This window comes from Colossoma macropomum, unplaced genomic scaffold (assembly GCF_904425465.1).
Source record: "Colossoma macropomum unplaced genomic scaffold, Colossoma_macropomum, whole genome shotgun sequence".
Lineage (NCBI taxonomy): Eukaryota > Metazoa > Chordata > Actinopteri > Characiformes > Serrasalmidae > Colossoma > Colossoma macropomum.
The window spans coordinates 3575311-3588992 of NW_023494798.1; the positions used below are offsets into that span (position 1 = coordinate 3575311).

General features: G+C 39.6%; 1 protein-coding gene across 1 annotated transcript; it reads left to right on the forward strand.

Annotated features, from left to right (window-relative positions):
* The first annotated feature begins 1028 nt into the window (after window positions 1-1028).
* On the forward strand, window positions 1029-12616 carry LOC118818446 (vomeronasal type-2 receptor 1-like). Its single transcript, XM_036585706.1, has 9 exons — window positions 1029-1631; window positions 2441-2624; window positions 3251-3269; window positions 8446-8622; window positions 8860-9148; window positions 9255-10031; window positions 10546-10770; window positions 11464-11587; window positions 11703-12616. The coding sequence occupies exons 1-9, from the start codon at window positions 1029-1031 to the stop codon at window positions 12614-12616; spliced, it is 3312 nt and encodes a 1103-aa protein (XP_036441599.1).
* The last annotated feature ends 1066 nt before the right edge of the window (window positions 12617-13682 follow it).

Consider the following 13682-nt stretch of genomic DNA (forward strand, 5'->3'; position numbering starts at 1 on the left):
GCCTTCTGCTAATTGTTTATTTTTGCTCATAATTTTAGGTTTCCAAGGGTTAAAATACATCCAAACCAAAAATTTTGCATGAAGATAAAATGTAGATAAAATCAAAATATACAAATTTTACAATCTTAGTAAAATAAATAAATAAATAAATAAATAGGAAAAAAACGTATTTTATTATAAATACATTTTCACTCAATCTACTTAATGATTGCACAAAGGTGTAGTAGTATTTGGGTAACATTATTTAAATAAAACACTGTAAATACTTAGAGAGTTACTGTACATTTCACATGCATTCTATTTAATATCTATTAAAATTTCCTATGTTTGTCCTAACACCAGCCCTAAGCTTACCTTAACAGAAAGCCTCACCCTCACTCTTCTTACTAATATTAACCCTAACACTGTTGAGAATCAACTGAATAAAATGTTAATGAACCTGTATACATTACGTATTGGGGACTTTACAAATAAATTAAGTTAATTACTTGTGGATGGGAACTGGCCTCCAGCAAACTAGCATGAAAAGCAAAGACCACATCCATATGTGCTATATATTATAAAAAAAAGAACTGTTGAATACACACACACACACACACACACACACACACACACACACACATACATTGACAGTGTTCTCCATCACTGGGGCCTTTATAGCTGTATGTGTGGCTGCCGTTTTCTACAAACACAGAACTTCTCCCATCATTCACCAACAACTAAAAGTTCACCTTCATCCTCTCCATATCCCGTTTTCTTGGGACAACAATAGTGCTCATAATGACCTTCAGAGCTACACTTCCAGGTAGTACTGCTGTGAAATGGTTTGGGCCTCCACAGCAGAGATTCAGTGTTCTCACCTTCACTCTCATACAGGTCATTATTTGTGTTCTTTGATTGACAATATCACCCCCTTTTCTATTTCAAAGTCTTAAGAAATATTAAAAAAGAGTAATCTTGGAATGTGGAATAGGTTCAGCTATGTGGGCTGTGCTAGGTTAAGCGATATAGACTACAGAAATTATGGAATGGCGTCGTTTCTAAAGGCTGCGCAAGAGGAGGGCATCTGTGTGGAGTACTCCGAGTCCTACTACAGAACACAACCGCACAGTAAACTGGAGAGAGTGGCAAACGTCATCCGCAGATCAACAGCCCGGGTAATAGTAGCGTTTCTTCAATCTGGCGAAATGAGGTTACTGATGAGAGAACTGGTAAGACAGCCGCCGCCTCCCCTTCAGTGGATCGGAAGTGAAGCGTGGATCATGGATCCAGATGTTCTGCGCTTTAACATGTGCGCTGGGGCGATAGGTTTCGGGGTCCCCCGCTCAGTGATTGCAGGTTTTCGTGAGTTTCTTCTGGATCTCTCTCCAGCACAAGCACTGGAATCACCTCTGCTGACGGAGTTTTGGGAGAGCTCGTTCAGCTGTAGCCTAAAAGGCTCCTCAGAAGGCGCGCGGAAATGTGACGGCAGCGAGGATATCCCCGCGCTGCAGAATCCATATACAGACACGTCGCAGCTGCGCGAGTCTAACCTGGTGTACAAAGCTACGTATGCCATAGCGCATGCCATCCACGGTGTTATCTGTAACGACACTCAGTGCGACCAAAGGGCAAAATTTGCGCCATGGCAGGTATAAAACTGCTACATTTATAAACAGCTCCTTAGGTTGCCTTTTAGTTTCAATATGTACGACTTTATTTTTACCATCACATTTTGATAAATAAATATTAAGTAAGCTACTTGGACATTTCTACCAGTTCGATATCAGAGGTTGAGCAACATAAGATGAATAAAAACACATTTTCTCAGAAATGTGTATATATATATATATATATATATATATATATATATATATATATATATATATATATATATATTCCTACGACAAATCATTTAAAACTACTATCTTGTTTGTTTCCTAAATGACATTTCATGTATTTTCATCACGACTGACAAATATGTTGGGATAAGCGTCATTATCAGAAATAATTTTACATTTTTACAAACAACACAAAGCTATGATAGATTAGAATAAAATAATTCAATGCGTGTTTATAATTTCAACTGAAAAACAAGCGTCGGATTTGCCGCTTCTTATAAACAATATGTTTGCAGTAACTGTGAAGCCCCTGTTTGACATGTTAATTTCAGTAATGCTCAACATGAGAAACAAGGTCACTAAACTGAACAACCCATTGATGTATAATTTTCTGATTTTTTTTAGTTCATTTTCAAAATTTCACAGCTGTGAGACACTATTAGTCACTGCAATGGTAGAATGGCCCAAATATTCGTTCACCATGAGTCTCTATGTAAATTCATCAATAATAAATTATTCATATTATTTTTTTTTTTTAAGTAATGTATTTAAAAAGTTTAGTTCAAGGTTTCAAATCACATTTTGTCTAATCAATTTAAAAATTATGTGTTCCACTGCAGATACTCGACCAACTGAAGAGAGTGTACTTCACCAAAAACAATGTTTTTCAGGTCTCCTTTGATTCCAATGGTGATCCTGTGGCCGTCTACGAGCTCATAAACTGGCAGTTTAATAAAGACGGAGGTTTGGATTTTGTGACTGTGGGCCACTATGACTCATCCAGACCAAGAGGCCAGGAGTTCAGTATAAGCAGAGCTATCATCTGGGTGGGGGGACAGACTGAGGTACTCCCTGTTCTCTCTTATTATTTCTGTCCAAATACATGCCACAGCCAACTGTTTACCTATACAACAGTAAAACATGCTTTACTAATAAACTGGAGCAAACAGCACCGTAATATGTTTTATATCAATTACCTGTAATAAACACCCAAAACTAAAAAGTACCACAAAGAGAACTTGGAATATGCTTAATGTGATAAAATTTGATTATAACTAATGAAAAAATTCAACAATAAGAAATGTTTAACAGAAACCAGCAAACCGCCTAAATAATGTCTGCCTAATAATAATGAAATCTCACGCTAAATGCGATCAAATATCATTCAAGAGTAAATAAATCTAAAATGGTTTTTTTTGTTTTGTTTTTTTTGTTTTTTTTCGTAACACTTCCAGGACTGTTTTAATGCAAGACTTTGTAATTTTATATAATCAACAAAATAGAAATACCAACTCAAAAATAAATGAAAAAAAAAATAATAATAATAATAAAAAATTGACTATAATTGTTGAAAATTATACAAAGAATTGTGCATATGAGACTTTTTTTGACAAACTTTGAATGATTTGCATTTGTCTAATGTGTTTCAGGTGCCAAGATCTGTGTGCAGTGAGAGCTGTCCTCCAGGAACCAGGAAGGCTGTGCAGAAAGGAAAGCCAGTCTGCTACTATGACTGTGTACCATGTGCAGAAGGAGAGATCAGTAACAAGACAGGTTGTGTATCACACACAGTGCTGGGGACAGCCCTAATTTATTATTATTTTTCTCAATCCCTTGCTGTTCTTTTTAATGTACGGTTCTAAATATGTTTTTTCTAATGTTTAAGACTCTTTGAACTGTGGTCGCTGCCCCTCTGAGTTCTGGCCCAACACCCAGCAAGACAGCTGTCTTCCCAAGCCTGTGGAGTTTCTGTCCTAGGATGACACTCTGAGCATCATTCTGACAGTGTTCTCCATCACTGGGGCCTTCATAGCTTTGTGTGTGGCTGCTGTCTTCTACAAACACAGAACTTCTCCAATCGTCCGAGCCAACAGCTCAGAGCTGAGCTTCCTGCTGCTCTTCTCACTGACTCTGTGTTTCCTCTGCTCACTGACTTTTATTGGTCGGCCCTCTGAGTGGTCCTGTATGCTGCGTCACACAGCGTTTGGGATCACCTTCGTCCTCTGCATCTCCTGTGTTCTGGGGAAAACAATAGTGGTGTTAATGGCCTTCAGAGCTACACTTCCAGGCAGTAATGTCATGAAATGGTTTGGGCCTCCACAGCAGAGACTCAGTGTTCTCACCTTCACTCTCATACAGGTCCTTATTTGTGTTCTTTGGTTGACAATATCTCCTCCTCTCCCCTTCAAAAATCTGAAGCAATACAAGGAAAGGATATTACTGGAATGTGGATTAGGTTCAGCTATAGGTTTCTGGGCTGTGCTGGGTTATATAGGATTTCTGGCTCTTTTGTGTTTTATTTTGGCTTTTCTAGCACGGAAGCTGCCTGATAACTTTAATGAAGCCAAGTTCATCACATTCAGCATGCTCATATTCTGTGCAGTTTGGATCAGTTTTATTCCAGCTTATGTAAACTCACCTGGAAAGTTCACTGTAGCTGTAGAGATATTTGCTATTCTGGCCTCAAGCTTTGGTTTGATTCTTTGTATTTTTGCTTCCAAGTGTTTCATTATCATGTTTAGGCCAGAACAGAATACCAAGAAACACCTTATGGGTAAAGTTCCCTCCAAAACGTTTTGAGACTTTTGCACAAATTTTACATATCACAATATGATTTAGCATTTTTTTTTAAACATACTGGTCCATGGTGAGGTTTATTTGTGAATAGCAGCTTCAATATAACACCTTTTTAGTTATATTATATTTTATGTTGTAATGTCTAAGTATGTACAAGCAAGATTTTTACATGTGCTACTTAAATAATAATACATACTCATTTTTGATTCCAAATGAACCTGAATTGTTCTGTCTTTCATCAGGTTTTGATTATACTTCTTTATCAAATGGAATCCTTATGATCACTTTTATATATTTTATTTATTATGCCATGCAATATTAACCTTAATCGAGTAATGGCAGGCCTCTCCATTGCTGAGACATGGTGGGTAGATTGGGCATCTTTCTGTCCCCATTACTCATCCTAAACAGAGGCAAGGAATTGGTTTGTCTTCGACTTTAGTGCAATTAACTATCCAGTGATGTTGTGTAAGTGGGAGTTAGAATTAATGTGATGTTTCAACATTTCTTTCCCCTGGCATTAATACGGAATTGCCCCCTCATTTGTGCTTTGAAAGCCATCTTATCTTCTTGGATGACTTTCCACAACATTTTGGAACATTTCTGTGGGCATTTGCTTTTGTTCAGCCACAAGAGTATTAATGAGGTTGGGCACATGTTGGGTCATAAGGTTTGGCCTGGTGTTCTAATGTATTCCAGATGGTGTTTGATGTGGTTGAAGTCAGAGCTATATGCTTATCAGTAAAATTATTCCTCTAAATTCAGCAAACGTCCTTTATAAACCTAACGTTGTGCTTATTTTGCATTAGCGTTACATTCTACTACTTACCTATTTAATTTACTTACCTTGACCTAAACTTAACCTGAGCCAAAAACCTCGCCTCAGTCCCCACTCTGGTCTTAAGCCTAAAACTGGTACTTGAACTAGTGCTCACATTGTTGAGAATCAGCTGATTTTCAAAAGATTACTTCTTAATGAGGTAAATATCTATAAATGGTCTATTGGGGACTTTCTAAATAAAATGAGCCTATACTGATGGATGGGAATTGGCCTCGACTAAACTGGGTAGAAAAACATAATTTTGGGACACTCGAAAATCACACATACATATGACAATTGAATATTTTATCCGACATCCACAGGGAACATGGAATCAGTTCCCTCTTCGTCACCACGGAGAGCATCTGAGCTAACAGAATTGGCAGTTAGTTTTCTCCTCCAGCTGTGTTAAAATGTCCAATGATGCTGCATTAGGAGCAGTTACAAAAAATGTATAGAAATGCAGTCATTCACCACAGTGGAACGGCAGCGAAACGTAGATCATACAGCCAGATATTCTGCGCTTTAACATGTGTGCTGGGGCGAAAGGTTTTGGGTCCCCCACTCAGTGATTCCAGGTCTTCGTGAGTTTCTTCTGGACCTCTCTCCAGAACAAGCACTGAAATGGCCTCTGCCAAGAATTGTGTGAGAGCTCGTTCAGCTATAGCCTAAATAACAGGTATTTTATTATAATTGTTGAAATTGTTCATTTTTTTTTTCACTCAATCCAGTCAATGATTGCATAAAGTAGTAGTGGGATATGGACAGGGCTATTGTGCACTTTGCTTACACACTATTAAATATCTACTGAAATTCCTTACTTTGTCCTAACACCAGCCCTCAACTTAACATCACCATAGAGTCTGGCCCTCACTCTACGTACTAATATTAACCCTAACACTGTTAAGCATCAAGTGGATTTAAAAATATAGTTTGTTAATGAGTTAAACCTCTATACATTGATGCAGCTCATCACTTTTGGATTGGAACTGGCCTCATCACATTCAGCATGCTCATATTCTGTGCAGTTAGGCTTACTTTTATTCAGGTTTATGTCAGCTCCCATGGGAGGTTCACTGTCACTATATTGTTATTCGCTATTCTGGCCTCAAGCTTTGTTTTGGCTATTTGTCTAATTCATTCTCATTTTTAAGTAACAGCAACGTGCCAAGAATCAACTTAGGACCCTCCAGTGCTGTTTGAGTTGGAGATTTATATGGGTTTGTTCTGACAATGAATCCTGTTTGAATTGTGGGGCTAGCCTTACTTAGCTGCATTTATGCATTACAACTTGAAGAAATCTGACAGTCAAGAAATTGAAGCCTGAGAGTGCAGACATGAGCTGACATTGAGCTAGGTTTTAATCTAAAGCCTTCCTTTCTCTATGACATAACAGAGGCTTAAAACATCATTTAATAATGCACACAACTTGCACCTAAGCAGTGTCTTCTTTCATAGTGGTAATTGGTACAGATTCCTCGTTGATGGAAGATATTTTTAGGGTTTGACAGCACAGCCAGCAACCAAACAGTGACTGAGGTTGAGAGAAAACACATATCAGGTTTCATTTCCATTGCCACTGGAGATCTATGAACTGCTCTGGTGTACATGTGATCGACAGTTACAGTGACTGGCCAGGACTGGTACCTGCTGAGTTCAAGCTGGAAAGTACTACAGTTCGTCTCTGCACAGTGATAGTGGCTGACCCTGCCAGTATTGATGACACATAAAATGGCAAAGAAAGCAGAATGCATTTACCGCGTCAGTCTCCACTGGACTGTTGAAGAGGATGCCACAGAGTTGGTGCCTACCTGCACCAGTCAGTACAGATGTCTCCCCAGCCAAGGGAGTCTCCCATCCTGGCACATCCCAGGAGAAGAGGGCCGCTGCCCATTCAATTCAAAGACTTTATGGTCCTCAGGGGCCGAGGGCTTTTGTTTTGTATAGCGTGCTCAAATAATGTTCTGCATGTTTATTCTGGGTCTGTGGCTGCAAACAACTTTAATAAAACACATAATTTGTGCACAGTCTGTGTCTCTTTTAAGAGTGGTAAATGCTACAATATGTATAAACTTGTATGATATGCCACTGAAGTGATGCAGAATCTTTTAGCCGCCATTTCAGCTGCCTTCTCCTAGGGCAGGGGTGCACCTGTCCTGGAAGGCCGGTGTCCAGCACAGTTTGGAGGTTTCCCTACTTAAACACACCAACTAAACCTGCCAATTAACAGATAAATGCAATCAGGAGTTTCTTAGTAGGTAAATCATCAAACTGTGCTGGACACCGGCACTCTAGGACCGGAGTTGTGCACCCCTGTCCTAGGGTGTGTTTAACTGTGCAATGGGGTTGAAAAAAATGTGGCTTCATGTGTCTCGGACGAAAGGGGAGAAACACTGGATGCACCCAAATATCACTTTCACTTGTGCAGTTATAAAGCAGGAAACATGTACTAAAATATGGAATGTAATTACCACATCAACTCCCCATGTGCTATATTCTCATTTTGCAACATTAGCGATCCAGTCTTCTAGGAAGGCTTTGCATTAGATTTTGGAAAGTTGCTTCGGACATTTGCATTAACTCAGAGTAATAGTGAGTTTGGGCAGGTAGAAGGGTAGGTGATAAGGCCTGTGTTACAATTTGTTCATAAGGGGTTTGAATAAGGGGTCAGAAATATCTGCAGGTCAGTCACATTTTTCCACAGCAAATTCAGCAAACCATCACTGTATGGATCTAATGTTGTGTACTGGGGCATTATTATATTGAAACAGGGAAATGTTTTACTTATAATTTTAGTGAAACCCAGAAGTGTACAGTCAGTAAACTGTGGACAATGTCCTCCATCCATTTAGACTGTAATTCTGTGTTCTCCTCAGACTGTGTTAAACTGTGCATTGAGGTTACTTAAAGAGTAGTTAGATGGTTTCGCATCTAAGGGGTGTTACGAAGGAGACATTATTTGAATAAATAGGGATTACCTGGGTTTTGCATTACAAGATAATACATAAGAGAACAAAAAAAAAAAAATGTTGTTCATCTTTGTAATTACTACTCAAGATATAGCCACACCTCCTGAGTCCAAACTCATACCCCCAGAGCATCATGACAAGGTTGCTATTTAAAGGCAGCCACTGTGGCAAACAGAGGGCTGGGAACTGTCAAGTATACCATGCAGCTCACTTCAATTTGAATGATGTTTGTACTAAGGCTGTGGTTAATTGGGCTCAGTGTAGCAGCCAGCAACAGTGACCCGGTCAGCTGCAGGCTGTGGGCTGATCCTCAGATGCCTGGACTTTCAATGAATGGAGATTTTATAATCGGGGGAATTTTTTCCGTTCATTTCTACACGACTTCAGAGCAGAACAGCTACACCAGACAACCACTGCAGCCACAGTGCTCTGGGAGGTCTGTCTGTGAGTGTAAAGTGAACAGTCAACAGTCAAAAGAATCAAACTAACAATATTTTGCCATCATGAGCATTTAGTGATTTTTGAAAATATGTGGTAATATATATATATATATATATATATATATATATATGTATATATATATATATATATATATATATATTAAAAAAGAAAAAAAAAAACGCTAACTTCATCTATTTTTATATTTTATTATTCTAAACAGTTTGAATTTCAGGTGGCTGCGAATCGTCCGTGCCATGGAGTTCGCCATCCACGAGATCAACAACAAAACAGATCTCCTGCCGGGAATCACGTTAGGATACCAGATACACGACGCGTGCGCTGCAGTGCCGATGGCAACGAAAGTTGCATTTCAGTTTGCAAACGGGATGGAACCATTTTTCAATCATACTGATTCCTGTTCAAAATCTGCAGCCGCCGCTGTTCCTGCTCTCGTGGGAGAGTCTAATTCCAGTCCATCAATAAGCATGGCCAGAATGCTGGGACTCTTTGGAATTCCACAGGTGAGTGTAGGATGAACTACATGGTGCAATTTTATGTATGTCATAACGTTTAGTAAATAAAGAACAAACATAAAGTGTCCTTCTTCCTTTCAATACTGAATATCAGGTGAGTCACTTCGCAACCTGCGCATGTCTGAGCGATAAGCGTCAGTTTCCTGCCTTCTTCAGGACCATACCTAGTGACCATCACCAAGCGGCTGCCCTAGCAAAAACAGTCAAGCGCTTTGGCTGGACATGGATTGGGGCAGTGCGCAGCGACACAGACTATGGAAATTATGGAATGGCGTCGTTTCTAAAGGCTGCGCAGGAGGAGGGCATCTGTGTGGAGTACTCCGAGTCCTACTACAGAACACAACCGCGCAGTAAGCTGGAGAGAGTGGCAAACGTCATCCGCAGATCAACAGCCCGGGTTATAGTAGCGTTTATTCAACCAGGTGAAATGAGGTTTCTGTTAGAGGAGCTGACAAGACAGCCGCCGCCTCCCCTTCAGTGGATCGGCAGTGAAGCGTGGATTATGGATCCAGATTTTCTGCGCTTTAACATGTGCGCTGGGGCGATAGGATTTGGGATCCCCCGCTCAGTGATTCCAGGTCTTCGTGAGTTTCTTCTGGATCTCTCTCCAGAACAAGCACTGAAATCGCCTCTACTAACGGAGTTTTGGGAGAGCTCGTTCAGCTGTAGCCTGAAAGGCTCCTCAGGGGGCGCGCGGAAATGTGACGGCAGCGAGGATGTCCGCGCGCTGCAGAACCCATATACAGACACGTCCCAGCTGCGCGTCACAAACATCGTGTATAAAGCTACGTATGCCATAGCGCATGCCATCCACGGTGTTATCTGTAATGAATCGCAGTGCGACAAGAGCGCTAAATTCACACCATGGCAGGTATAAAACTGCAAAATTTCAGCAAAATTAGAATTTCTCTAAATGGCATTTTACATGTCTGTTTCCACACTGACAACTTCATCAGGACAAGTTTTTTATTAGATCGTATGTACAAAAAAATAATAATACTAAAAAGAAGAAATAAAATTTTATAACAGAATTATTCAATGCATGTTTATAATAAAATATGCGCCGAAACTGCCGCTTCTCATCAATACATTTCAGTGAAGCAACTGATGACACGCTAATTTTACAAACACACAACATGAAAAGTCTCTAAAATAAACATCCCATTAATATATATCACTTCTCTGTGCTTTATTTTTATTTTCAGCTCATTTTCATAGTTTCACAGTTGTAAGACACCATCAGACACCGAAATGGTAGAATGGCCCGAATAATCATTCACAATAAATCGCTATGTCAACATTCATCAATTATAAATTATAACTCTTTTTAGTAATATTTTGAAACTATGTTATGAACATATATGAAATTATGTGTTCCACTGCAGATACTCGACCAGCTCAAGAGAGTGGACTTCACTACAAAGAATGGTTTCCAGGTCTCCTTTGATTCCAGTGGTGATCCTGTGGCCGTCTACGAGCTCATAAACTGGCAGTTTAATAGAGATGGTGGACTGGACTTTGTGACTGTGGGTCACTATGACTCATCCAGACCAAGAGGCCAAGAGTTCAGTATGAGCAGAGCTATCAGCTGGATGGGGGGACAGACCGAGGTACTTCCAGTACAATCTGACCACACATAGAATAACTCAGTTATTTTGCAGCGACGATATACCCACTCAGACAAACGAAGATCATGTTAATAATGATCAGACGATTAAAACAATTAGGTTACACTAACTGTGCTTTGCTGTAAACACTTGGATAATGACAGCACTAAATTGTCGCTGGTATTAAACAGCTATGGAGTACTGATAATAGAACAAATAAGAGAGTACATAATGATCGGTATCAAATCACGCTTTCGTTATTTATTTATTTATTTATTTATTTATTTATTATATCTTTAATTTTATTTCATTCTATACATATACATTTTTTGTCCAAGTAGATGCCACAGCCAATTGTTTTCCTTTACAACAGCAACACAGAGTGCACTAATAAACTGTAACAAAGAACACTGTAACTGTGATAAACATCCAAACTAATGCTCAAATGTACAAATGTAACTTGGAATTTCCTTAGCAATATTTGATGAAATCTGATGAAACATTTCAATAATACGAGTTCCTGATTAACCTAATTTCTCTCTGCTAATACAAATTATAAGACTTTTAATTCAAATGATAGTAATGTCATAACATATGTATTTAAATATCTGTGCAAAGTATTGTGAAATGTATTTATTTATATATTTTTATTTTTGGCAAACCTTAAATGATTTGCCTTTGTCTGTTGTCTTGAAGGTGCCAAGATCTGTGTGCAGTGAGAGCTGTCCTCCAGGGACCAGGAAGGCTGTGCAGAAAGGAAAGCCAGTCTGCTGCTATGACTGTATACCATGTGCAGAAGGAGAGATCAGTAACAAGACAGGTTGAATATCACCAGTGCAGTGGGCAATTTGTCTGGGGAGACTCATACTTATTGTTTTATTGTATTGTGGCTCTTACTAAAATAAGATTCTGAATATGTCTTTCTAATCTTTTAGACTCTTTGAACTGTGTGCGCTGCCCTCCTGAGTTCTGGCCTAATGCTCAGCGAGACAGCTGCCTTCCCAAACCTGTGGAGTTTCTGTCCTGGGACGACTCTCTGAGCATCATCCTGACAGTGTTCTCCATCACTGGGGCCTTTGTGGCTGTATGTGTGACTGCTGTCTTCTACAAACACAGAATGTCTCCCATCGTCCGAGCCAACAACTCAGAGCTGAGCTTCCTGCTGCTCTTCTCATTGACTCTGTGTTTCCTCTGCTCACTTACTTTCATTGGTCAGCCCTCTGAGTGGTCCTGTATGCTGCGCCACACAACGTTTGGGATCACCTTCGTCCTCTGCATCTCCTGTGTTCTGGGGAAAACAATAGTGGTGTTAATGGCCTTCAGAGCTACACTTCCAGGCAGTAATGCCATGAAATGGTTTGGGCCTCCACAGCAGAGACTCAGTGTTCTCGCCTTCACTCTCATACAGGTCCTTATTTGTGTTCTTTGGTTGACAATATCTCCTCCTCTCCCCTTCAAAAATCTGAAGCAATACAAGGAAAGGATAATACTGGAATGTGGATTAGGTTCAGCTATAGGTTTCTGGGCTGTGCTGGGTTATATAGGATTTCTGGCTCTTTTGTGTTTTATTTTGGCTTTTCTAGCACGGAAGCTGCCTGATAATTTCAATGAAGCCAAGTTCATCACATTCAGCATGCTCATATTCTGTGCGGTTTGGATCAGCTTTATCCCAGCTTATGTAAACTCACCTGGAAAGTTCACTGTAGCTGTAGAGATATTTGCTATTCTGGCTTCAAGCTTTGGATTGTTTATTTGTCTTTTTGCTTCCAAGTGTTTCATAATCATGTTTAGGCCAGAGCAGAATACCAAGAAACACCTTATGGGTAAAGTTCCCTCCAAGGCTCTTTGAGACCCCTACACCAATTGTAGAAGGAGCACTAAGGTTTACCACCTTATATTAAAAATGTGCTTATTTTAAGTTAGCTTCGTATATACACAATGCAGCCATTTGTCTAGATCTTTTTAAGGTCATTTGAAAACCTAACCCTCATTTTTTTGTCTAGCCCAAACTTAGTACTTATTATATTTACACATTATTCACTTGGAGCTTTCCCATTAAACTTAGTCCAGAACATGTGGATAGGAATTAGCCTTGTTACAATTAGAAGAAAAGCTGTATACACCAAAACAGCACATTCACATTAACTAAGTTGGTTATAGGCTGCAACAGGACTCAAGTCAGAGAGCACAACATTGCCAGATGGATTTAATTGGCTTACAGAATTGAAAGGACTGCAACAATTTAACATAGCCACAGCTTTACATTCAAATGTATGTACTGGTGTACATAACGACTGCATTATCTGTAGATAAATACAGCAACCAAGTACATACACATTAATGCCACATTTATATATTATCTTTAAAAACAGCAGTAACTAACACAAAGTTGCTGCTGTGCCCAAACGTGTCACCCTTGCAAGAAGATGATGACATAATGCAGTGTCTCACAATGTTTGAGAGAATTGCACAGGTACATACAGCCAAGAGAAGATTGGGTCCTGCCTTTACTACCACTGCTGAGTGGAAAGACATGAGTGGCTTGTGTCACAATAGACGTTGAGTGGTCTTGTGATTATGACGAAGTCAAAGAAGCCATCCTGCACAAATATGAGATCAACAAAGAAACATTCAGGTTGAGATTTCGCTCCAGAGAAGTGCTGAGTGGGGAAACAGCCAAAGAGCTTCAGGCAAGATTAAAGACTTGTACAAGAAGTGGATGACTCCAAAGCAGCACACAAATGAGGAAATTGGTGACTGGATAATACTTGAGCAGTTCCTGGACTCAACTAACAAAGAACTAAGGACATGGATCGAAAGAAGAAACCCGACATCACCATCCCACACAGCAGAACTCAGCAGAAGCCTAGATTGCTGTCGGATGCACCACGCATTCCACCGGAGACAACAAAATC